General features: G+C 61.1%; 1 protein-coding gene across 1 annotated transcript; it reads right to left on the bottom strand.

Annotated features, from left to right (window-relative positions):
* Positions 1 to 125: 125 nt before the first annotated feature.
* On the bottom strand, positions 126 to 22,616 carry RHBDF2 (rhomboid 5 homolog 2). The gene is made up of 19 exons (XM_069798997.1): positions 22,524 to 22,616; positions 11,982 to 12,114; positions 9,482 to 9,631; positions 9,250 to 9,374; positions 8,467 to 8,659; positions 8,183 to 8,395; positions 7,446 to 7,574; positions 6,936 to 7,069; positions 6,449 to 6,661; positions 6,166 to 6,277; positions 5,680 to 5,754; positions 5,086 to 5,247; positions 4,834 to 4,934; positions 4,209 to 4,272; positions 3,989 to 4,083; positions 3,675 to 3,750; positions 3,080 to 3,180; positions 2,680 to 2,833; positions 126 to 2,032 (listed from the first exon to the last, which is right to left on the bottom strand). The coding sequence occupies exons 3-19, from the start codon at positions 9,605 to 9,607 to the stop codon at positions 1,613 to 1,615; spliced, it is 2,493 nt and encodes an 830-aa protein (XP_069655098.1). The 5' UTR covers positions 9,608 to 9,631; positions 11,982 to 12,114; positions 22,524 to 22,616; the 3' UTR covers positions 126 to 1,612.
* Between the last annotated feature and the right edge of the window lie 3,531 nt (positions 22,617 to 26,147).

Below are 26,147 nucleotides of genomic sequence, written 5' to 3'. Positions count from 1 at the left end.
CAGGGCACCCGCCCCAGGCACTCCCATCTCTGCCTCTCTCCCTGTTACACCAACCATCACCAGAACAACCAGAACCCCTAAAAGTGCTGCATCCCTGTACCTGAGAAGGGAGAAGAGGCCTTGTGTCTCATTAAATACAGGTAGAAATTTATTAAGAGGGAAAAAACCCCACAGCTTTTAAAAAAAGTATCAAAAAGAGACAAATGAGGTGAAGTGTCTGTCTTTGGCTGGAGCAGCACCAGAGGGTCAGAGAGGGGCTGAAAACTGGCCATGGTGGAGGGAGGGACACAGGGAGGGTGCCACAGATCTCCTGGGGTCACTTGGAGAGCAGATGTGGACAGAGGGAGCCGAGCTCCCAGCCCTTGAATACTTATCCCAGGAGAGGGATTCACACCTTCCCCCATTTGACAGCGCTGAGACCCACCAACACCAAAGCAACACCTACAAGGGGAGAGACAGCCCGGCACCAGCCTGGGTCCAAACCAGCCCAGAGGAGTCACCCGGACCCCGGGAAGGACCTGCCTTCGTGTTGGGGCCGGTGGGAGGGAGGAGGAGATGCTGGGGAGCAGCAGCCCAGGGCTGGGGGCAGGCAGGGATGTGCGGCCTCGGGCAGGGAAGGGGGAAGGCGACTGCCCCATCCTGCGCTTCTCCATCTGTCCAGCACCATTTGAGGCAGGGGGGGTTACCTGGGTCTCTACGCTTTGAAAAAGGGAGAGGGGTAACAGCAGGGACTTGAGGCAGACGTGAAAGGTGGGAGCACTGACAGCTTCCCGAGGGGTCTGTGGGCTTCAGGAACAGCCACACAAGCCCCCCAGGGTGTTTTTCTCCATGCCTGCCTCCCAGCATGGCACTACACACACAGTACGTGCCGCTTCTGCTTCCAAAAAGGGAATTTCACTGAAATAAGGGGAAAAGAAGCTCCCCTAGCCCGAGTCCTGCCTCTTCATCCAGTGAGGAACCCAGGTGGGAAAGCACAAGCCTCCTTCCGTGGCCTCAGGGGAGCATCAGATTTGAGAGTGGGACTGAAAAACACCTTCAAAGCTCAGCTCTGAACACCACAGAGCCACAGCAGAGGCGCCAGGGACCCCAAAGTGGGGGAAACCCTCGGCCTAAAGAACTGCAGATAAAAAAAAGTGCCCCTGCAAAAAAGGGGGTTGTGTTCACAGTATGAGCTGCAGCACCTGGGGGCACCGAGGCAGGATGGGGTCCCAGGTAGGCAGGGGCACAGGCAGGAGACCTCGGTAGCTTCGTTCCCAGGAGCTTTCGAGGCCCCTTGCCCCAGGGCTGGGAGCCCAGCCTGGCCGTGGACGTAGCAAAATCCCACTTCCCTCGGCCCTTTCCCCACACAGGCAACAGCTGGGGTCGGTCCCCAAACCAGTTATGGCTCTTCAGTGCCAAGAGGCAGCCCCAAAGGGGTGCAAGGCAGAGTGGCTCCAGCCCCACTCTCCACTGCATCCCTGGCATTTAACAGGGGTAAGCCCAAACCCACCAGCCCCAAGGATGAAGCCGTGCCCAGGGTCTGCCCCATCCATCTCCTGCAGGCTGGTGAAGACCCACCCCATGGAAAGCATCACCATCAGTGCCTCTCCCAGCCCCGTCCCTGCTGGCGGGGTCAGTGCAGGACCTGCTCCAGCTCGTACTTCTCGCAGAACTTGCTGGTGAAGGGTAGGCAGGTGAGATACTCCACCCAGCGCCAGTTCACGGGGTAGACGTAGAGCCAGACCGCCAGCGAGGCGAAAAGCCCCACGAAGACCAGCAAGGAGACGATGATCATGGCTCGCTTGCGGTACTTGTCCACCGTGCCGAAGGTGATGTAGGGCAGGAAGGCGAAGGAGAGGAGGAGGCCGCTGAGGAAGCCAAAGAGGTGAGCGATGTTATCGATCCATGGCAAAAGGCCACAGATGAAGAGGAAGAGGACGATGCCGAAGAGGTTGAGGAAGGCTTTCCAGGGTTTCTCCAGGACTTGCCAGCTCTGGAAGAGCTCCACAAAGAGGCAGGCCAGCAAGCCGAACTGGGACCCAGCAGGGCCCACCTGCAGGGATGGGGGAAGTCATGGCCAGACCCTGCGCACGTCACCCCAGACACGTCCCCGTGTCCCCAGGGACCGTCTCCTCCCCTTGCAAAATGCATTTGGCTCCTGCAACCCTCCAAGGGCTGCACTCACGCTGCTGTGGGGCTCAAGGGTGGGAGCCCTGGCACAGGAGGAAGAGGAGGGGAGCATGCCGGTGCTGTTTTGGCAGAGCCGGTACTTTCCATGACTCAGCAGCCAGGCAGCATCTCCCCCCTCCCAGGTCACAGCCCTCCGGCCCCGTCCCAACACACCCCCAGAGGGATTAGGGCGCTCGGCGTGATCTCATTTAAAGCCCGGTAGGGTTTGCTGCCAGCAGATTAGCCATCTGCCCGCCCGGGGACCCCGCACGCACACAGACACGTGGCGACGCGTGACCCACACGGCATGTGCGAACTCCACACGTGGGGCAGAGACACCCCCCCCCCCCGCCACGGGGGCACCAGCCTCCCACCCCCACCCTCAGCAAAACCTGCCGGGGGATGAGAGCTCTGTGCTGCAGCCCCCTCCCCAAACCTCTTCCAGGACAGGGATGGGGAGGGGTGTCCTTTGGTCCCCGGGGAGCTGGCTGGATTCGGGGCGATGCAGGCAGAGTGCCCCCCAACCCTCACCTCCGCCCTGTACGGCAGGAAGATGGCACTGGCCAGATTGCCCGTGATGCCGCTGAGGATGAAAATGATGGAGATGCGATGCCAGCCCGCCAGCTTCTCCAGGTCCCTCAGCACTGTCATCTGGAAAGTCACCGACACCAGGCAGTGGATGATGCTGGGGGGAGACACCTTGCATTAGAGACCCCTGCCCGGCCCGAGCCCCTGCCCAGCCCTCCCACCTGCTGCCCCGGGGCACGAGACATCTTATAAAACACCCTCCACCGATGGCTCATGTCCCTGTAGTCAGGGGGTGTCCTCCCCTCTTCTCTCCCAACCCTTCGGGGATCACAGACCATCCCAATGGATACTCCGGTCCCAAGTCACCCCCCATCCCCTGGGGGTGCGGGGGTCCGTGGCTCACCCGGCGTGCAGGAACAGGGACAGCCACAGGCGGTACAACTGGTCGGGGACCTCTGGGTTGAGGAAGGGCAGGAGGCCGCACACCTCGTCCAGGCAGTGCACCTGCAAAGGCAGGCAGGGTTGGGGGGGTGACGGGGGCCCGGCCCACACCCCAGAGCCACAGGGAGCAAAGGATGGGTCACAGGGAATGTGTGACTGACGATGCCACGTGTCAGTTGTGGGGGGGGACCCTGGGGGGTGTGGGGCACCGGCACTGCCCGGGTACTGGGGAGGGAGCAACCGAGCATCCCCAGTACCCCAGGAGATGCTGGAGGGCCGTTTTCCTGCCCAGGATGTGCTTTCCCCAAGGACACCGGTGCTGCCCATGTGAAGCTGGCTCAAGTCCTACGTTTCCTCCTGCCCCACACCAGCAAGGCAGGCTCGCAGCGGCAGCAGGAGTCCAGCCGATAGCTGGGCACGTCCCTGCACTTTGCATCCTTCCTACTCACACCCATCCCAACCACGTCCCATTCCTGGTAGGATATTATAAAGCCCTTTGACATCAGCACAACAATGCATGACCCAGCCACTAGCATCACATCCCCAGCCCCACTCACCTGCGAGCAGAGTGTTGCCTCCTCATGGAAGTAGCCGTGCATGAACTCGCAGTACTCCCGCGTCGTGATCTCGCAGCTGGGCAGAGGGCAGGCAGCGGGCTCGCTCAGGGCAGGGCTCAGTCCCTGTTCCCCCGAGCATCCCCCTCTGCTCCCAGCAGCCATTCCTGCTGCCATCACGATTCCCACCCCAAGCCCGATGCTCCATAACCTCCCTCTGCCCCGGCACAGCTCTGGACACCAACGGGGCAACAACAGGCAGCGGGGCAGAGTGGGGAGCCGAGCCCAAGCCGGGTGCCCCCATCGCTGCAACCCACCTGCCCTTGGTGCCAATGCAGCAGGGCCTGCCCTTGATCTGGCAGTCCATGTGGGCAAAGCCCGTGTGGTTGGTTTTGGTCTCGTAGGTGCAGATCTACAAGTAGGAGGGAGAGGAGCCAAGGTCAGGGTCTGGCCCCAGGCTCTCCCCGCAGCCCCCATGCCTGGCTTGTCATCCGCCACCACAGTGGCACCCAGCTTATGGTGGCACTGGGCTCTTACCGGCCACTTGGTGATGTCGTCTGGCCACACGTGGGGTGGGTTGGATGCTGGTTCCTCGCATGTCCTTGCAGAAGGAGATGGGTGGGGGGTCAGGATGGGTCTCCCTCAGCACATCCCTTCCCCCAGACTAGTAATCCTGCTTGGGGACAGCCAGCCCCGAGACCTGCCCCTTCCTGATCCCTCCCTGGCTTGGGAGGGATCCTGCACTTTGGTGTCCTACAGCACCCCTATAACCATGTCCTACAGTTTTGCAGGTGAACCCCAAGGCACTCAACATCTGCCAGAAAACCCCATCGATGTCCCCTCTCCGCATCACCCATCCAAGCTCACGCCCCGCAGAGCGGGACAGGCAGAAGGCAGGCAGGTGCCAGCACAGGACAAGAGCACTCCTCGGCTGTATTTCCAGCTCACCCATTGCTGCCTACATTCAGGACAGTACCCCACCTCAGTTCCCTCACCGATTCCCTCTTCCTTATCACCCTCCCGTGGTGTGTAAGAAGCCCCAGCCCCTCGGACAAGCAAATTCAAGGCATCCAAGGTGGAAATGCAGCCCCAGGCAGCACCTCCACTGTGCCCCACATACAGCCGGGTGACCGCGCCGCCTCTCCCCAGCCGTCATTCCTACCTGGGGTCCTGATGACACACGGCCCCCGACGTCCGCTTCTTACCCGAGCCCATGGCTGGCGCGTTGGTGCCTGGCCACTTGATGAACGTCGCCAGCGTCTCCTGCGGGGAGGATGGAGAGACTGAGGATGCGGCAGCAAACTTGCGGCTCTGACCCCGCATGCATCCTTCCTTGGTGCCGTGCAAGGCGGAGATGGTCTCCCCTTCTCCCCAGGAATCCCCAGCACTTCCCAGCGCCTGCAGCGGCACGCACCGAACAGTCCTGCGGCAGGGTCTGGATGCAGCCCGAGTTGTCGTTCTGGACGCAGCAGCCAGAGCCACGTTCCCGGTCCCGCTCGCGCTGGATGAGCTGCTCCACCTGCCGATCCTTCCGGATGCAGGGGGAGAACTTGGCTCCCAGGTGGATCAGGTCGATCTGGGAGGGAGATGCCAGTCGAGGGGATGCTCCATGGCCCCCCCTGCACCTCCCCTCCCTCCAGCTGCCCCTGGGGAGAGCTCAGCAGGGGTAGGGGATCCCCAGAGGCGATAGCCCCAAGTCTCTGTTACCCCAGTGAGGGGAAGGTGGGCAGGAAGGGGACGGGGTCTCTCCTGACCCTCCCACCGCATTTCTGCGGCTCTGGGAAGCACCGCTGAGCCCCCAGCCTGGGCTGGGACTGGGCAGCAGGTCCCAGAGGGATGGGAGCACCGAGGGTCCGGGGCAGCAGGCTGGGACGAGGGGTTGAGCTCTCCCCCTGGGGACAGGAGCAGCCCGGGTACCTGCCTTGGTCAGGGCAGGGGGAGCAGAGGCTGGCAAAGGGCAGAGCCTCGGGCTGGGGGGTGAGGGGTGGTGGTCCGGCAGAGCCCTTACCGAACTGGGCCCGATCCAGAAGTTTTCCTGCTGGATGTACTTGACGCTCTCGTAGACGCCCTTGTTCCTCAGCACCTGCCGAGTCAGGCCAGGGTCAGCTCCCGCTGAGGGGGCCGGGGGTGTTGGGGTGCAGCCCCCTCTCCCTCTGCTTGCAGGGAGCCTCTCAAACAGCAGGAGCCAGCAGAACCCCAAAATGCTCCCAGCCCTAGCAGGGAGCACGACAGCATGGGACACTGGTGGTCACGGTTCCCCCAGGAAGATGGATGCCTGCTCTTCTCTCCAGCCTGGGTGCCAGGGGAGCAACACAACCGGCTGCAGGTTCCCAGGATTAACCCCAGAGGGAGGATCACCCCTCCAAGGTGTTGAAGGCACCCCCCAGACACCAGCCTTGCTATCCTCAGCAGCTAGCTGGTTGCCATTTCAGAGTCAGACATGTCACCAGAGAGCTGGGAGGGGACAGCCCTGGCTGGTAGCTCTTAAACTTACTAACTCTGTCGTCACATGCTGGGTGAAGCCGATGGGGGCGATGCCATAGGTGCCAATGACCAGCAAGGTGATGAGGATGTGGACAAAGGTGATCCAGTACGTGAAATATGGCCTGCGCAGGAAAGGACCCAAAATTTGAGCAGCTCAGGGATGGCTGGGCAAAGGGACACTGCAGTCCCTTAAGCCCTGATCCCCAGGCATCGAGGGGGACACATGTCTGAGTTACAGCTGGGGAGCCGCAAGGAGCCCCATGCCCATCCCCATCCCATCAGTCCCCCCTCACCGATGGCTGTCGGTGATCTCCAGCTGCGACTGCACGATGCTGCTCAGGCTGCGACGGTACGTCCTGTTCAGCCACTTCCCCACCACCCCCAGCCCATAGTAGCGTTTCTTGCGATCGAAGGCGAAGTGCTTCACTTTGGAAGCAATGCGCCTGCCTCGCCGGGGAGCCGGGCCAGCGCCAGCAGAGGCCGAAGCGAGCCGGACACCCTCCCGCCTGCAAAGAGAGGAGAAACCCATCACACCTGCCAAAAGGGGCCAGCTGAGATATCCCCCATGTGCAACCCCATTGCCACAGCCCAGAGTTGGGGAAGGCCAGAGGGTGCCTGGGATGAGGGCTAGGCACTCTTGGCTTTATCCTCCTAGGAGCATGCTGGAAGTGCCCAGTGCCCCATGGCAGGGATGGCTGGGGACATCGGGGACATCGTCCTGACCATGGCAGGGGACCTGGGCAGCCTCGGGGGCAGCACCTGCCGAAAGCTGGTACTCACGGGGTGGGCTGCTCCACCTCGGGGGACACCCTGGCATCCTCCCCCACCGGGTGCATGCGTAAATACGTGGCCGATAGAGGCGGTGACTCAAAGACATCATCGGGCATGGAGTACGTTTCGTCGTGCATGTCCATCTGGAAAGAGGACAGAGAAGTGTTCTTGGATGTGTGCGATGGGTGAGAAACCTCCCTCTGCTCGAGCATGCCCATCACCAGGGCAGCCTAGCTCCACCTGGCCCCGGAGCCTGGGGATGGGGGATCCCCACTGACACCCCATTAACTGCACAACACGGAGTGTGAAACGTGCCCACGATGCCAGCATCGCTCCCTGCCACCCCCGAGGAACATCACCGAGACTGGGGCTCTGCAGAGGCCACCAATGCCCCTGCTCCCGGGCAGGGTGAAGCACCAACATGGGAGTCCCCATCAGAGCCCCACTCCACGTCCAGCCCCCATGCAGGGGCACCGGGACCCCTCCCCGCTCTGGCAGCCAGCGTGGAACGGCGCTTGCCTTACTGAAGAAGGACGAGTCCAGGGTATCAGCAGCGTCCACCATGTCCTCGTCCATGAAGCTGGGGTACACAAAGCTCCTCTTGTTGCTCCTCTGCTTGGGAGCCAGCGGCTCCAGGGCAGAGCGTCCCTTTGGCAGGGGAAGCAAATGAGGGTAAGCAGCCAGAAGCCCCCCAGTTTTTGCAGTACCGAGGGTTTCTCGTAGCTTCCCTCCCCAAAGCTGAGTGGCAAGCATTAAATCCCAACCAGCCACCGTATCCCACTGCGTGGGAAAGGCAGGCAGCAGGAGCTGGCAGCAGGTGCTGCCTTTAGCTCCTGAGAGCCAGCATTGGACCATGACCATGTTAGTCAGCACAAGCGAACTCTAAATCCCCTGTTTGGTATCGGTCCTACAAACCCGACTCCGAGGCTTGCCCTGGGCTCCCCAGGGGCTAGAAAGCCACTGGAGAAGCTTCCTCTGCAGCAAAAGAAGTCTCCTGGCTCCTCAGCAGTGAAACCCAGAAGCTGCTTTTTTCTAGGGATGCCGTGCAAGATAGTTCCGCTTTGGCGGTACCATTTTCTTCTCTTTTTAAGCAGAGCTCAGGTTAAAAACCACCAACCTCCCCCCTCAAACCTACCCTGGAGAGACAGCGACTTCTGCACAAAGCAAAAAGCCAAGAAGCAAAGATGACAGGCGAGGGACAGAGCTGAAACCCGAGTCAGGAGGAAGACGACCCCATCCAGCTCCCCAAAACTCACACGGAGAAGGGCTGCGGCCGCCTTGAAGCTCATGTGGGCAACAGACTCCCTCTTCCTGCGTGGCAGGCGGCCGTAGCCGGAGCGGATGCTGTTGAAGGATGCCAAGGACACGACGCCGGGGGTGAGTGGGGGCAGGATGTGGTGGGGTGTGTGGGGGCGTTCGGTCTCGTCGGGATGGCGGAAGGGACGGCCCCTGGCCAGCGGGTCCACAATCTGGAAGAGGGAAGAGGTGTTGGTGCTGGGGGAGCAAGGCTGGGAGCCGGACCCCATGCCCCGAGCTCTACCTTGGGCATCTTGGCAGGCTTGGGCGACTCGGTGCCTTGGAAGGAGGGCACCTCCTGGCTGGGCAGCTCCATGTCCCGGTAGGCAGGCTTCAGCTTGCCGTATCTCATGCTGCAGTGCTGCAAGCTCTTGCGTTGCCACTGCTGCCGCTTCCCCTCCCAGTCGCTGCTGATGCCAAACCATTGCGCCGTGCCCCTGGACACACAATGGGCACACTTGTCACCCAGCTGGTCCCCCCACCCCAGGTACCACCATCCCACTCGGGCATCCCCTCCGGCAGGTGATTTGGGTTGGGGTGTCTCAGCTCAGCCCGCAGCAGGGCTAGTTTTGACCTGGCTGTGGGTCAGGGAAGGGGAAGGGATGCTGCAGAGGGGTCGCTGGCTTTTGGGTCTCTCTGGAGAGGTAACTCCATCGAGACTTGCAGTTTTTTGCACAGGACAGTGCATCAGCTCTGGGCTGCAGCAGGCATCCAGCTCAAGGTGCTTTTGAAGGTCCTACATAAACGGGGCAGAGAAATTTTCCCAAGGTGTAAAACAACAGTTTGAATTAATACTAAACAATCCTGTTGCAGAATTTTCCCCAGGGAGACACTAGCGAGTCAAAGCAGAGCTGCATGAAACACTCCAAAGCATTCCCTTCCCAACCTCAGCTCTCCATCCCCACCCCAAGACCTCTGCCAGTACCCACAGACACAAACACCCCAATGGGGGCCAAGGGACCCCTCCGGTGACGCAGCCACTGCCAGACCCTGCCCTGCCCTCACACCGCCGCTTCCCGGTCCTCACTTGCGGATGCTCTGGGACAGGGAAGTCTGCCGGCGGAAGCCGGGCCGTCGCTCCGAGCCGTCGCATCCCTTCGAGCGGGGCTCCTGCAGGCTCTTGCTCTTTCGGTAGATGGGGACCTTGGAGGGCTGGAAGGCAGAGCAGGGTGTTAGGGGCAGGATGGCACAGGTGGGTTCCCTGGGGATGGCAGCCCCCTAAGCCCAGCGTGGCATGGATGCAGCTCCCCATCGCTCACCTCCTTGCGGGCACCATCCTCCTCTGCCTCCCGGGGGGGGATGATGATGGAGAGGTTGGGGGGCTTCTTGCTCTGCAGGCGGCTGCTGCTGGAGTGGCCGCCCCCGTTCTTGTCGCTGGCTGACATCTCGGGCCGGTGGCAGTTGGCAGGCTGGGAAGGTGCAAGGAGTCAGTGAGAGGGGAAGAATTATCTCCCCAGGAGCTCGTGTATGGGGAAAGGCTGGGTCCCAGCAGGACATGAGAGCTCACCAGAGGGATCTCACCAGTCTCAGCCCCCCATGCCACTGGCTGTGCTGCTGAGACATCACCACCATCAGCCCAGCCACTGTGTCCCCCAAACCTGCACCCCCTCCCCAGGTTTGAGTGGACAGGAGGGCTTCCATCACCCACCCACTCACTCACTCCCAGTCCCCCAGGACCACCAGCACCACCCCTTCACCTGCTGGGAGCAGAGCAAGGGATAGCAGGAGTGATAGGGTCAGAGCATCCCCATCACCCCAGCACATGCTGGTAGGACATGAGTTTCACACCCTGTCAGGATGCACCCGACCAACTCTGCACGAGCATGGGAGACATGGGGGAGATCCCCGTGAGCCCTGGCCAGGCCCACGGCACACAGCTGTGGCTCTCGGACACAGGGGCACTGGCCCCCACGGTTTGGCACAGCAAGGGAGCCGAGGGGGGATTGCAGGTGCTCCTGACGGGTCTGCAAAGAGCTCACTTTGCCTGTGCAGGGAAGGGTGGGAAGGGGGGGGACGCAGCCAGGCAGAGGACACACAAAGTCTGGAAACAGCCGATTCACATCCCTGCCTGCACCACGGCCCCCATGTGGGGGATGGCTCCTGCTGCAGTGAGAGAGGCTGGGGCAGCCCGTGCCACCTCCAGCCACGGAGCTGGGACCCGCTGTGTGTCAGGGTGTCCCATGGGAGGGGAGATGCGGGACATTCCCCTCCGGCACATGCACATACAAACCAGGCTGGCAGACTGAATGCTCCCTGCACCATATGCAAGGAGGGGGAAGCTTAATGGCCAAGAGGTGGTTAATTCCTCAAGCAATCCCCTCCCGAGGGTCCCTGCAGCCTGGCTCTGCTGGGCAGGACCTTGTGGGAAAGGTAATTCCATCTGAGCACAAGGGAGCGAGTCCCAGATCCTATTAGGAGCTACAGGGGCTCTCAAAGAGAGGCATGGCCCCCTCTGACCTCTTCCCATGCCCCTGCAACCACGTGCCAGTGCCCAGAGGACTTGCACAGGTCTTACAAGCATCCCTCATCCCTCGTCCCCCCTGGCACAGCCAAGGCTACAGGGACAGTGCCACGTGCCACGCTCACCCTATGCAGTGTGCACCGAGCCCTGCTGCAGGCTGGCCACGAGGACTGGCATCCCCACGGGATCTGCTCCCAAGAGGAGAGAGGAGCTGGCCCTCTCCACCCCAGGGTGATGGCAGAGTCCCCTGGGGGGACCAGGCGTCCCGCTGGGGCTCCTCTGCTGCCTCCCACCACCACCGAATTGGAGCTCAGAGTCCAGCAGTGCCACTGGCTGCAAAACTCCAGCTCGACCCATGGGCCTGGCCCCTCTCTCTGCCCAGGACCCCAGTAACCAGCCCAGCCATATGGCCTCGTACCCTGCTCTGCTCTCCTTGACTAAGGGTGCTCAAGCAGTCAGCTGGGCGATAGAACCCCCCCCCAACCCCTCTGCAACAGGGTCCCCCCCTTGGCAGCACATGCCCAAGCAGGAGGCAGGCACAGCTGCACTTTTGTAGTTCCCCCAGCGCTCCGAGTCCCAAGTGCAACCCTCCCCTCAGACCCCACCACAAGCAAAGCCTGGGTTTGGAAGCAGAGGTTCCCCGTGGGAGCAGCTCCCTGGTGATGTGGGAGTCCAGGACCAGCTCCCTGGGGACGTGGGATCCTGGAGCCAGTGGCACTAGAGAGCATTGCTGCCCTCCGCCGGCTCCTGGGCCGGGTGACAGCCTGCTGCTCCTGCCTGCCCCTGCATTAAAATGGGTGCTGGGCTCCCTTCCAGCAGGGCAGGGACGGGGTGAGACGCCGGAGACATGCGAGACGCGTGTGTGGCAGAGGAAACGCCAGATGCAACCCGAGCGGTGGCTTCGCTAAGACCCCTCCATTGAGGGGCACCAGCAGCCCCAGCTGGTGGTGGGGCAGGGTCCTCATTCCGAAATTAACCCTGCTCCTCTCCGGCTTTGGCAATAAATCAGTTCATGGTGGGGATCCGGATGGGACGATGCGAGGCAGCTGTCACACAAACGCCACTAGGACCAGGCGAGATGTGGCTGCAGGCAGCGCCTGTGATTGCAGGCAGCATCCCAGCACACTGCCTGTCTTCCCTCCTCCCCAGAAGCACCGAAGCAGCACCCTTGGGTGCTGCCGGCAGCTCAGCTCCTGCCTCACTCCTCGCTGCCATTAAGCGCCAAAGCTGGGAGCAACCAGCTCCCAAATTTCTCCTGGGGGGTCAGTCAGTGCTGCTGCCCACCAGGGTCTCCCTACCTCATAAGAGTGGCAGGGATCCCACGCAGCACTCCTCAATAGCAAACACCCACGGCAGCCTTCCTCTTCCTCGTTCTCCTCCGTCCTTCACGCATGGGAGCCCCGGAGCACGGATGAACTCCTCCTGCCTCACCTGGTGGGGAGAGAGGCTGCAATGAAAAGCCACGCGTGGGAAAGGAGAGGCCTGCAGGAGCATCCCAGGGGGAAGGAAAGCTGAGCTCAACGCTCCCTGGGGACGGGGCTGCTGGTAGCCGGACACCAGGGACAGGGACCAGCCACTGGCACAGGGCAGCAGAAGGATGAAAAGCCACCATTTGCAGTGATGCACCTTGCTCCGTGGCAGGGGAACCATGCAGGACAGGCAGGGAGTTTTTGCCCACTGCTGCCAGGCCAAGCTCTCGGGGAGCGAGACACCCGCAAACAGCGGGCACGGAACATGAGTACCTCGCCGAGGTATTTAATAGCTGCTAAGCTGGGAGAATGCCAGCTGGGCGGTCCAGCCTCAGCAAGCAAAACTTTCCATCCTGCTGGAGACGCTGTTTGTTTTCCTCCCGGGGCAGCCAGCAATGAGCTCGAGATGCCAGCTGCTCCGGAGAGCCGCGGATGGGAACACACCAGGGTCAGAGCGAGCCCTGGGACACCCTCATCCTCCTCCGCCCCTGGGGAACGGCTATCTGTGATAGGGTCCGACACAGCCAGCAGCACAGAAATTGGAGCCAAACGGTGTTGCTCAGAGGTGCAAGAGGACATGGTGCTTTTTACACCCCGCTTTTACACCCCTGGCCCATAATCCCATCCTTAATTTCTCCCATCACACCCCAGGCAGCCCTTGGCAAGGACCTCCGTGCTTCCTGGCGAAGCAGGTTTGCAGTACATTTAAAAGCCCGGTCCCACTCCCCACCGGCTCCCCACGCAGCGTGGGTGGAGGGACGGACCCGGCCTCCCCCGAGCTGCAGGCGAGGTGACGCAGCTCCGGCGGAGCTGGCACAACGCGGCTGGCACCTGCCGTCCCGGTCACGCGGCGCGGCTGGAGCAGTTTTCACGGCTTTCTGCGTTAACGCAATATTTGGCATTGAGAGAGGGGGGGGAGGAGGGCAGCAGCCCCTGAGGGGCTGAAGTCCCTTTGGCCACATGGGTCGGGGGAAGCAGCCACCCCCCCGAGCACAGATCCCGACCCACAAGAGGTTTTACCCTGTGCCAGCCGGAGAAATCCCTCGGAGACGGTGCTGGGAAAGCGTTTTCCAGCTCCCCACGTGTTTGGTGCTGGCACCCAACCCCTCTGGCACTGGCACCGCTCTCACCCAGCGCGCTCGGCGTGAGAACAGGCTAGCCGGTGCCTCCACCCAGAGCAAGCCTGCATGAGCTCGGCCCCCTTCGTCCCCGGGTCCCCTTCGCCGTCCCAGCCCCGGGACAGAGGGCTATGCCACCGGGAGCATCGTTCTCTGCCCAGCAGCCCTGGCACCGGCAGCCCCACGCACAGGGCACAGCCCGGCTGCCCCTCGGCGCTGGCGGCCGCGGGTCCCTCGGGAGACTCGGGGTGGACGTGGTGGCTCTGCCCTGGGGACGGGAAAGGGAAGTGAGAGGCGACGTGCTGACTGCACGAACGAACGCCCTGCTGCGGAGACAAGGTGGTGACGGCAGCGGGGGGGCGACGGACACGGGACTCGGCACCCACGAGCGTGTCCTGAGCTTGGTAGGAGCTGTGCTTTCAGCTGTAAGAGGGGTCCCAGGACAGCGCAGTGTCACTGCAGGCTGGAAAAGATTTCCAGGGAGACAGAAAAATGCACTGGGGACGCTGCCATCACTCGTGGGGGAGCGATAACTTGGTAACTTGGTGTGGTTGATAAGAAGAAGAGATCCCCCACCATCACTATCTTCCCTCTCAAAGTTGTCCCGTTCACTGAAGCTCGCCAAAGCCTGACATCCAGCAGGGAGGGACACTGCCCTTGCCCCAGCAACAAGCGGATGAAGCCCCCATCCCCTCCTAAGAGGGCAGGTACATGCAGGGCACTGGTGAGCAACTGGGACGCGGTTTTAGTCTTTAACCAGGCGAGGCACAGGGAGGGTGACCAGGGCTGGCTCCCAGCCCCAGCCCCGGGGTGAATCATGACAGACGCTGACCCAAGGAAGCACACCCAAGGAAGAAAGCGATGGAAAAAGTGATGTGGCTCATACAAGGCGTCACCGTGGGACACACCGGGATGCTCCGAGCAACGCAAAGGGACCGTCAGCAAGGCCAAGCGGCGACCTGCAGAGCAGAGCTGGGGACAACCACGCACGACCGTTGTACGAGACACTGGAGACAACCCTGCAGAGCAGCCATGGTCGGAGGGGGATGTACACAGCACACAGTGGGTGCAGAGAGGCTCAGAGGATCGGGGTTGCTCTCCCCGAGCCTGTTGGCACGGGGGGTGGCAGCATTACTGGCACTGGAATAAAAGTGCATCAGGCTGGTGCAATTAAGCCAGGAGGAGAAAGCAGCTCTGAGCCACCCAAGGGCACGGGGCTGGGAGTGGGACCCCCACGAGCACCCATCACACCCAGCACCCTGAGCATGACAAGCCCCTGCTCTTCCCTCTCCATCTCCATAGGGGAATGAGCGAGGGGTCAGCGATGCCGTGGAGCCCCCGAAACACCCCCGCAGCCATCACTGACGCTCGCACCCAAGAGTCCATTAGGCAGAGCATGCCGCTGCCGCTTGCTAACAGCTGCCCATAAATGATTCACAAGTGCGTTAAAGACTTCTCTTAAGGCTGGAGCCTCGTTAAAAGGTGCTCCTGGTTATCAAGAGCCCTGGATAGGAAAGTCGATCGGTCCAATTGCTTCAAGCATCAAGCTCCCGCAGATTTGCACCCAAGTAGAAGACCCCAAGCAGCCGCCCAGCACCTTCCCCCCCCTTCTGCTCCCTTTACTAAAAGCTTTTTACCATTTTCCAGTCTCAGATTTCAGATCTGAGAGAAGCAGCCCAAGACAAATAGCTCTTGAAATGAAAAGATATTAAAAAAAAAAAAAGGAAAAATACTTCTGGGGTGGGGAACTACATATCTTAACTATTTTTCTTTCTTCTCGGAAAGAGCAGACCCATGTGTGCCTCATTCCCTTGTGGACCCACTCAAATGGGGAGACCCAGAGAGCACCAACCCCACAAGCCGAGGAACAGCCAGGATCCATCTGCTGCCTCTCTCCTCTCAACCTCCACTTATTTTTTGTGCTTTCAGTATTTAGGCTTTCTTTTAAAGGAAAAACACACTTTACGGCACCGCTGCAGGAACCCTCCTGTCCCTAAGGGAATTCATGTCCCTGTACAGCCCCATACCCACGGCACAGAAACCACCCCCCCAGCCCACGCACGGCCATTTCACACCCTGGTACCATGACACCAAGCTGATTTTTTTTCTCCCCCCACCATAGAGAACGCAACTCCATCTTTTTCCCATATGTGCCAACCCTGCCGCAATGGGATCAGTCAGCAAACCTGCAAGATGCAAGGTTTCACTCCGAGTCTTGAGAGAGGACCGCTGTGTTTCAGGGGGTATTTTAAGTTGCCCCTTCCCTCTCCCGCTTCACTGAGCCACACGGTCGGCACCGACACCCACAGGAGCTTTATTCCCCGTCTCCAGCGCGGCTGCTGGGGTAACAAGACGGGGTACGGATGCCTGACGGGTGGCAAGAACGCAGCTGGTCCCTGGGGTGTGCAAGCAGCCGGCACACACCTCGCCCACGCTGCCATTAGGAAATCCTCTCCCATTTTCTACGTCGGGCAGAACATTGGGCAACCGCAGCGGGTTTGTTCAGCCTGGGCGAGCTTGGAGCGCACGGCACGCCCTGAAAGGAAGCAAAGCTACCAGGGGAGATAGACAGAGCGCACCGGCCAGGGGGGCTACACTGGATGCTGCTGATAAAGGTGCAGCAGGCAGAGCCTGGCCTGCCTGCGGAGAAGGGAAGCAAGGGCTGGGGAGGGTGCACGGCTGCTCACACCGTTGCACGAGGCAGCCGTGTGCTGGGCTTCCTCGCTGCAAGGGTTTGATCGCCGGGAGCGTGTGTGGCCCCGGTCTCCCCAGCAGTCCTGGGTGATGCCGCTGGTATCTGCATGGAGAGGGAAGGATTTGCCTGTGAGATCTGGGAGTGGGTGGAAAGAGCCACACGGAGGATTTCCCGCATCCCAGCTGCAGCCCGTTTCCCATCCTCATTAATTTTTACCAGTGCAACAACCACCCCCCTCAACAGGGCAGAGCAAGTGCCAGCACCCAAAGGCTTCCTGACCCACTGGGGTGGGTGGCAAGCCTTGGTGAGCCGGGGTCTCTCTCCACCACTGCCCACCCGCCCCACACCTCCCTGCTCCCCCTTCCTGGGAGGTTCTGGGGCTCCACGCACCCTCACAGCAGAATAACCCCAAATAGACAGCACCACACAAACCCACTCTCTGTTTCCCATGGTGGAGACGTACCAGCCGGGGCGACGGGTGCTGCTGGAGGGGCCATGGCTGCGCGGGGGGACCCTGAGCCTGCCCGCCCTTTTCTCAGGCTGGAGCCCAAGCCAAGGGGGAAATGTGCACCTGGAGGCTTTGAGTCACGCCAACGGCTTCGGAAAAAGCAAAGGGCAAAAGTCTCTACCGGCAGCGAGGGAATCAAGGGCAGCTCCACCGGCAAACGTGCAGAGGGGTCGGCTGCTCCCCGGCAGCACTGCAGGCAGGGTTGCAGCACTCTCCAGACCCAAGGAAAGCTCTTTTCCATGGATTCCTCAGGCTACCAGGATTGATTTAACTTGGGTTTTATCTAAGAACTGAGTAATTACTCAGAGCTACTCTGATTCCTCCTTAGCTTGGCTTAAACATGGGGTGCATGGTCATGACGGTGTGAGTGCTTCGGCCCCGGCTGCGCTTTCTGGAAGGAGCTGAGGGGTCCCAGGTCATTATTTACCCGAGGCAAAGCAGGCAGCCTGCCTGGAGGCCACCTGCCTGCGATCCCCATGCCACAGGTCATTACTGAGTTCATTCTCACTTCCCTCTTCAAAGCACAATTCTTGGTGTGAGAGGACAATGGGGATGGGGGGGGGACGGACATTTCTTCCTCCAGTTCTTCTGCAAAACACTCATTTTGCCTCTTGGCGTGAGGGCTCAGGCCAGACTTGCAGACTTCCTCAATCCCCCGCTGCCTGTTTTGGAGAGCACCAAGCCATGTGGAGCAGCACCGGGCTGGGAGAAACATCCCATATTTGCAGAGGGTTCCCTCACCGTGAGCTCTGAGCATCCCTGTGCTGTGTGGGATGCAGCAGTGGGAGGTGGTGCTCAGCCCCCCCCCACAAATTCAGTTCATCCCAGGCACAAGACGAGCCCCGGACCGGCGGCACGATGAGCTCCCTCAGCTAAAGCTCCCTATCTCTGGGAACAGGCTCCTTATCTCAACGCAGCCATTTCAAGGCTTGTACAACACGGCTGCTTGCCTGGGTAGATGCCAGCAGCCTCCTTCGATCCTCCCCTGGGGCCAGCAGCTCCCTGAGGAGAGGCGACAAGGACCTTGCGGCATCCCTTTGTGCCATGGATGAAGGTGGCACCTCTGCTGGCAGCAGGCTGGGGGGTGCCCCTCCAACACCCCATTAAGCCTCAGTACTCCCCTGGTCCCAGTGCAACCCCGGGGAGGCTGCTCCCTGCCCACCCCTCCCTCCTCCCAAGCACCAGCAGCCAAACGTGGGCTACTCCTCGGCCTCGTTCTCTTCACTCCCAATTGCCACAGGGACAGAAGCACCCAGGTCCACACCCAGCAGAAGAAAGCCCGACCGGGAACAGCTCATCCCCATCCAAGACAGCATACCCCCGGCACGGGGGATCCTACATTCACCGGCGCCTACGGAAACCGTGTGATGCTCTCCCCCCGCCGCAGCATCGCCGTGGACCTGTGCCAGCAATGCACTTTGCAGCCTCTTGGCTGCCAGGAGCTGGTGGTGGGGTCTCCCCCACCATCCTCCTCCTCCTCCTGCCTGCCATCCCACCCAAGGGATGCTGCACCCACAGGGAAGCCACACAACTCACTGGAGGGGCTGGAGATGCTGATTTTTAAGGAGCCGTTTCCATGTCATCCCCAGAAGCGCTCGGACTGGGTTAAGCCACCACGTGCATGAGCCAACTTCACTTTGGTTATGGCATCACCCATGGAAAAGCCTTACACCAGCAGCGCGGTGCCAGTCCCAGCAAGACTCCCCTTCACGTCATGGAGGAGCCAAGGAAAGGGGAGGACACGCCAACGCTGAGCGTCAGGGATTTGCCCTGGCTGCCCATGAGCACGGTGTGCCGCCTTTGGGCTTACACGTAACGGGAGGTCACTCCCAGCCCTGCCCTGGCATTCCTGCAGGCTGGTGAATTACAGGGATAACTGCATCAAATCCCTGGCACAAGCTGCACATGACACATGGGGAACGAAGGCAGCCCCACGGCATGGGAGGGGGGCACCGGCACATTGGGCATCTCGGGGGGCACCAGCCACATCTCCCCTGCCCTGAACAGGTCCTTCAGACTAGGTGAATACATCAGGAATTATTATTTTTAAGCAAAAGGCCAATAAAAAAAACCCAAAACCCAACACAGCTAGAAGGAGAGGCCCATTTCCCTGGGAGCTGCAGCACCCCAACAAGGCACCTGCGGATGGGAGGGATGGCCAGGCACACGGCAGCCCCCAGGATGGGAGTGCAGAGCAGGAGCATCCCCTCAAGGAGCGACCAGCCACGTGCCGCCCGGCCGAACAGGTCACCGCTGGGCTGGATGTCCAGCACGGAGACTGTCTCTCCCCCACACTGGCTGATTTCCCCCTCCTACCCGATGGCAGTAGCCTGGGAAAAGGCCAAGGAGCATCATTTAGCACTGCCCTGCTCCCTCCCTGCCCCGTGCCCTGGCGCAGCCTCCGGCACCACGGGTGTCGAGCGAGTCAGTTCGCACGCCCGCTCCCCCATCTCAGGGTACAGCCAGAGCAGCGAGTCCTGCACCCGTGGCTGCTCGAACTCCCCTCGAGGCGATAAGCAGTGGGTTTCACAGGAGACCTTCACACTTTCTGACTCATTTGTGGCATTTCATAGCTGGGGAAACCGAGGCACTGCAATACAGCAAGACTCCCTGCCTTCCCACTCCCCACTGCCCTTCCCCAGGCAGCTTCTAAGGACTTTATTGTACTGTACAACTCCCCCAGATTTAAGTTATTGGAGGGTGAGGGAGGAGGGGGAAAGCCCTCACATGCAAAACCCATCAATACTTGATTTCCACAAGGGGTGCAGGCTGCTCCTCTGCGCTCCCAAAATGGTTATTTGGGGTTGCCCCTGCCTCATGCTCAGCTAACACCCTGCAAAGCTGCCCCTCAGGGTGCGGGTCCCTGAGGACGAGGGGGGGACAGGGGTCCTGTGCGGTGGCCAAGCAGAGGGCAGGATTGGTCCCGGGGCCACCCAGCACGGGGACCTTCCCCAAAGCACCCTCTCTGGGTCTATCCCCCACTCCAAATGCCTCATTAAGAGAACAACCACCAACCAACCGCTTTTTGTTTTGTAAGAAACGGGGATTAAGTGAGAAAAAGGCTACCAGCGCCGAGTTCCTTCCACACTTGCAGGCACACACAGAGTTTTCAGTGCTCACTCGGAGGCCAGGAAACAACCATATCCCAAAGCACCGCATGCTCCCAAATGATCACAACTCCTGAATTCTTGTAATTAAAAGGGATCGTGCCCATCCCCGCTGGGGCCTCATCACATTACCACACATCTCCCGGCCCGGCAGGACAGCGGGGACCAGTGGTCATTAGATAAAAAGCTCTTCAAGAGGAGAAGAGTTTATGATCCCATCACTTGTGGGCTCATATAGATTTAAGTAATTAGTTTTCAGCCTTCACTAATTGACTCCTTTGGTGCAGAGCTCCTACCAGCACCAAGCCTGCACTCCCTTCTCTGGGCTCTGGTCCCTGCAGGACTCCCGGTGTCTGTGGAGAACATGGAAAAGTCTTAGGAGCCCTGTGCCAGCCTGGGCAGCTCCTGGGCAGGGCTGCCCACACAGCAGGCAAGGGACAGCAGAAGAAGGATGAGCCCCCTCCTCACAGAGTGTGGCACGCTCCCACGGACACTTTAGGACGTGGGACCAGGGATCCCACCCCCCCCCCGCCCTCAAAAAACCCCCACCAGCTGGTTCTCCATCACCTGTCCCCCACTTGCTTCGGCGGTGGTTTGACTTCAAGCTCATCCCGAGGGTTGTTTTCAGATCGAGACCAACAACCTAAGGGATGGAATAAGGATTTATTTGGGGAATCCATCAGCTTCACTGTAAGAGTTAAACGGGAGCAGTATCAAAGGACAAAATGCAGACCCAGAAGACAGCCACGTGCTTGTCTTTCAGTCCAGCACAGCTAAACACCACCTGAATTCCCCAGCTCCTGCAGTCCATCCCAAGGAGTGCAGCCCCCCAGAGACGACCCAGCCAGCCCCCTTCCCCACCAGATTCATGCCCCTGCACTCCACATCCCCAGCCTCCGAGCTGCTCTCCCAGCACCCGCCGGCATCTATTGTTCCTCCTGCCGGCATCTGCGCTCCGGCAACGCCACTCTCGCGCATCGAACGCTCGCACACGCATCCGAGAGCAACACCAGGCTTGGCTCCGTCTTGCAGACTTTGTACCGGTGCGACTGGTTTGGTGTCAAACCCCGCTTCCCCCCACACTGTGGTTTACCCTTTCTCGCCCCACGGCTCACAGCACCTCCAGGTGCAGTTTCCAGCGCAGCTGCAGCAGTGCCAGAAACCTCCCCCCCTGCCAGGGGAAGCAGGAAGGCTACTGAGGCTTGATTCGGTCACCTGCTTTCCAGCAACCAGAAGCAAAATGGGCAGAAGCCACCCTCCAAATGAGCAAGCAGCAATAGGAGTTGATTGCCCCGTTAATTGCAAAGGAGCTCGGAATGGCATGGCCAGGGAGCCCAGGAAGCCACTTGTGAAGCCAGTGGTGCCTGGGGTAGAGCAGGCAAAGGTGGCTCTGGTTTCTCCCAGGAATGGCTGCAGTTGAACCTTCCAGCTCATTTCAGAGGTGGGACATTTCCAAGCTGGTTATTTCCCACTTGGGAAACAGGCAGGAGCCAAAGGATGCTCCTTCAGAGGGCATGACGGAGTGAGCCGAGCCGGGCGGCATTTCCCCACTCAGGACAGCCATGGGACTGTGGCGGGGTGCGTTCCCAAACCCTCCAGCCAGGCGGATGTGCTGTGAGCCCGGGCCAGTGGCGATATGATGAGCTCACCCTGGAAATCCCCGGGAATGACCATCCAGGACCCGGGTACACACATAGGCAGGAGAACGTCCTGGCTCCCCACGGCCTCGCAGCGGGAAGGATGACGCCGCACTGGGGAAGAGGGCAGGCACTTCCTCTTGCTGCAGGGACCCAGCGGCAACAACGCAGCCTCTCAGGTCCCCTTACCCCTGCAGAGCGTGGGCACGAGGAGCTGAGCGAGAGCTGCAGGGTCTCAGACCACCCGTGGGCACCGCAATCTGGGTGCGGGCAAACCTGGGGCAGTGGGGGACAGCCTCTGCCTGGTCCTGCTGGCCTGGCGGCAAGGCAGGGCAGGACCGGGGTAAAGTTCAGCCTCACCCCTCTGCTCCAAAACTGCTGAGGGCCAACAGGGAAAAAGAAACCGGCTGAAACATCCGCACCCAGCATCCCTTCGCACCATGAGGGATGCATGTACGGACGCCGGATGACCGGACCCTTCTGATCTGGAAGGGTTTTTTGTTTGTTTGCAAAGGGCTGGTGGCAGCACTCCCCACTTAAGGCAGCACGTGCGAGCGTTCCAGAGCTTTTAAACCAAACCTCAAACCAGCGGCAACAACAACAAAGCCCCAGCCTCGGCAGGAGGCTGTCGGGGAGGACGATGCTCTGGGGCAGAGCGGGAGCGGGCAGGGACCCAGGCACCCTCGCCTGTGGCTTCGAGGCTGCTGCCGCTTCCGAAGGGTGCTGCCAGCCCCGCTCGCCTGGGAAGGGGAAAACCCACAAAACAAAAACAAAACCGCACGCCCGCTTGTTTATCGGGCCATCGGCTCCAGAAAGTAGGTTAGGGCTTTCCTCCCCAGCGCGGGCAGGGGAGCGGGCATGGCCCCCCCCACCACCCCGCAGCTTCCCCTCCGCACCACCCGGCCACCCCGCCGGGACACGCACCCACTTCCCCCCCGTGATGAGGAAGAGGAGGAAGAGGAGGAAGAGGAGGGTCCCCCCCTCCACCCGTCCCGGATGCCCGCCTCGGGGGCGCCGGGGAGGGCGCGGGGCACGGCCGCCGTCCCGGGCAGGGGGATCTGCGCCGCCCCCGACCCCAGCAAAGCGCCTCCGAGGAGCAGGGGCAGGCACCCACCCCCGGCGGGGCCGGTACTCCGGGCCGGGCCGGGCCGGGCAGAGCGGCCGCAGGGCGGGAGGCGCGGCGCGGAGGAGGAAGCTGGCGGGACGCGGCCGGTCACAAAGCAGCAACAAACCGGGCGGTCGCGAAGCGAAGCGGAGGCAGCCCGACGCCCCACCCCGCTCCGCTCCCACCCTCGGCCCCGCTCACCTCGGCGCGGCCGCCGTCCCGGTCCCGTTCCCGGTCCCGCCGGCACCGGCCGCCGCCTCCACCTGGGCCGGGCGGGGCCTGGGGGGCGGTGCGGGGGCGGGGCTTCCTGGGGGTGGGGCCTCGCGGGGGGGGACGTCTCTGGGGGCGGGACCTAGGCGCCGGGGTCCGCCCCGCGGAGCGCCTGCCCACGGCGTCACGCGTGGGTGCTCCCGTCGGTCCCCGCCCCGCCCCACGGCCCCGGGTGCCCTCGGCCCACACCGGGGGGCTGAGCCCCTGCCGTCTGCTCTGGGGCACCGGGGGTTGGGCGCTGGGAACTGGGCACCGTCGGCACCGGGGGCTGCCAGGGCCGGGCACTATTAGGACGGGGCACTATGAGGACCAGGCTCTTTTAGAACTGGTCACTATGAGGACTGGTCACTATAAGGACAGGTCACTATTAGGACCGGTCACTATTAGGCCAAGTCACTATTAGGACCAATCACAATTAGGACCGGCCACCATTAGGACTGGTAACTATGAGGACTGGTCACTATAAGGACAGGTCATTATTAGGACTGGTCACTGTTAGGACCAGGCAGTATTAGGCCTGGTCACTATTAGGACCGGTCACTATTAGGACAAGTCACTGTTAGGACAAGTCACTATGAGGACTGGTCACTATTAGGATCAGTCACTATTAGGACCCTGGGACTTGCCCCCCCAACCCCACTTCCAAGCAGGAGGGACCCCAGCGTGCCAGGCAGCGTGGCGGGCACACTGTGGGCTGGCACAGCCCGGAGATCACCGCGGGTCCAGGCACATCCCGGCCGGGCCAGATCCAGGTGACGCATGGCCAGGGACAGTGGCCGCAGAGCCGGTCCTGTCGGCTTTCGCAGTGGTGACTCGTCCAGGGCCCCGCAGAGCTGAGCTCTGGGGGAACTGCCCCTGCTCCCATCGCCCTCGGCACTGGGCCCCTCTTCTTGCACAACAGCCTCACATCCAGCTTCCTCCCATCCCTCCGGAGGAGACCGGGTGCCGGCAGGATTTGGGGGACTTAGGAGAGACCTTTATAGATTGGGTTTGGCATGGCTATATTGCTGAGGCTTTTATACGGGAAAATACACCCTGGTTTTTGCCACAAAATAAATTCTGGATTCACGACTGGCCACAGGTCTCAGGCGAGTGCGGACTGAATTTACAGCCAGGACCAGGAATTAACTTTGCCTCACTATTCAAAACTGCGTTTTTCCTTCATATATATGCTACCCGCACAGGGACACTTCAAGAAAGGCCGCTGTGCTAAAACTGTTCTGGATGCTGCAGCTCGGGTCCAGCTTGGATTCACTGATGTCTAGTAGGGCGTTGAGCTCGTGCTCGCAGTGGCCCCTCACCTGCCACTTCCATGGGTCTCGCTCAGCAAATCTGGTCCCGGTTCCTGGTAGAAAAAAGGGTGGAAAAAGTTTTCGGTTCCTCCCAGCTCCTTTGAAGTTGTGTTTTGAAGTGGGTGGAGAAGGGGAGAGCCCGGTGAGTGTTAGGGTTTTTTGGCTGGGCACGGACTCCCTGACGTGGGCTGTGCCATGGGGCGGGTGGATGCTCCCTGCCCGTGACTCAGGGGTGAGGGAGGGGTGAGCTGGGGGTGTCCCCAGCTGCAAGCTGGGGCAGGTGGCAAGCAGAGACCTGTGCCGAGATGCCAGGCACCAACTTCTCCCTGCATCTGGGAGGGGATGGATCAGCCTGTCTTTGGCTGGGACAAACGAAGGCCGACAAAAAACATCGCTGCCGTGGCTCTGCCTGCCTCCCGCTCCAAGGCTTGGACCTGCAGGACGTGTCCTTCTGCGGAGGAGCCAGGCAGAGCTCCGCGCGGGCTGGCGAGGCCCACGGAGGGAAAGAGAGGACGGTGACTGCCACCTGTGCAAACCCTGCAGAACGTTGGGCAATAAGGAAGCGAAAGAAATGACCGAAAAACCCTCAAGGCAGCAACGTCAGGGCATTGCATCAGCGCGCTGGGGAGATGCTCTGCAGAGCACTTCCCTCTGCTGTGCAAACCACCCCACAGCCCGGCCAGGCCAGAAGTGTCCCAGCTGGCCTGTCCCCAAAGGAAAGCAGGGAGGGGACACAGCGTGGCGCACCCCGGCGTTGGGAGACCCGTCCTGCGCAGGATGCACCCCACAGTGCACCCAGCTGGGTGATTTGCTGGGAAGCCCCGGTGCGATGTGCCAGGGCCAGGGCTGGGACATCTTGGCAGAAGCCATCCCTCCCTGTTATGCCATGAATTACAATGCCAATCCTAATCCCCGTGTGGGATGTATTCCCAGCAGTTTGGGGCCAGGCAAGGTCCTGCTGCTCACTGCTCGCTGAAGGCTGGGAGGTGGCTGCTGCAGGGACAGGTCCCATCCCTGGACGTGGAGACACACTGCAGCGCCCGGCAGGGAGGAGATCTGAGCGGCATCGGGCTTCATTAGAAACCAAAGCCAAGGTTTCAGGGCATTTTAAAGAGGATTTTCAGAGACAAACTCAGCCCTGCTTCCCTTGGCCTCGGTATCCCTGTAGCAGGACTTCTTCTCAGAGAATTCAAGTATGTTTGGAAGAGGGTGTTTGCTTTCAGGGCAGCTGCAGTTTTTTCCTCGCAAGGATGACAGTGCACAAACCTGGGTGCCAGTGGGGCTGTGACATGTGGTATGGGGAGAGCTGATGGAGTCCGGAGGCTGCCTGCTCTCCAGGCAGAGGGAGCCTAGCCTCCTGCGGGGTTTGACCTTCCCTGCTCGTCCGGCACCCTCCAGCCCTGGCTGGAGTCAGAGTCAGCGTTATGAGATGTGCTGGGGCTGGATGGAACCTGGGAATGGCCTTTTGGGTGGGCCCCTGCCTGCGGAGGGGCTCTGGGAGCCTGGCATCAGCTCTGGCAACTTTTCAGAGGCAGCGTCGCAAGGATGCTCGGGGTGAAAGATCCTGGTTTTCACTACCTCGTAGTTTTTGTGTTGTAAAAATCCCACGCTCCCATCCTGGGGCTGCAGTCCAAAGCTTCCTTGTCTTTCCGACACATCAACCACTTCCTAAAACATCCCAGTCCAGGTTCTCCAGGAGTTTTTTCCCGTGAGCCCCCCCATCCGGGTGTGAGATCCCCTGGGTTGTCTTGAGTTGCTCCCACACGCAGGTAGATGGGTTTGTGTCCCCGAAGCCGCTCTGGAAGCCTGTCCCCCCCATCCCCTCGTCCGCCAGTCTCTCGGGACACAACCTGGAGGAAAAGCCCCACATGGAGGGGACCCATCTTGCCCCAGCCCTTGCCACCGGTTTGGACCCCCCCCATGTCCCGCTCTCATTCCGTCTCATCTCCCTCAAGGTTAAAAAAACCCTGTCCCTGCTGCCACCATCACCTCGGCCCACTGCAAGCCATCAGGGTCCCTCGGCAGGCAGCTGCCTGATGTGCCAGCACGAAAGCAGCGCTGCCGTTCCCAGTGCGAACGGCAGAGGCCAGGCCGCGGCCGCGCTCGGTGCCGCTGGGAGCGGGGTGGAAGCTGTTCCCAGCAGCAGCAGAGGATGCTCAACTTCTACCATCGCTCAACGCTCCCTTCCCTCTTCCCTCCATCTCACCAGTGTCTGCTTGCCCCGCTCCCCCATCCCCGCTGGTGCCACGCTGGGTGTCACGGC

The sequence above is a fragment of the Haliaeetus albicilla genome, chromosome 12 (genome assembly GCF_947461875.1).
Source record: "Haliaeetus albicilla chromosome 12, bHalAlb1.1, whole genome shotgun sequence".
Lineage (NCBI taxonomy): Eukaryota > Metazoa > Chordata > Aves > Accipitriformes > Accipitridae > Haliaeetus > Haliaeetus albicilla.
The sequence above is the reverse complement of the archived record's forward strand: the minus strand, read 5'-3'. Positions and strand labels throughout refer to the sequence as shown.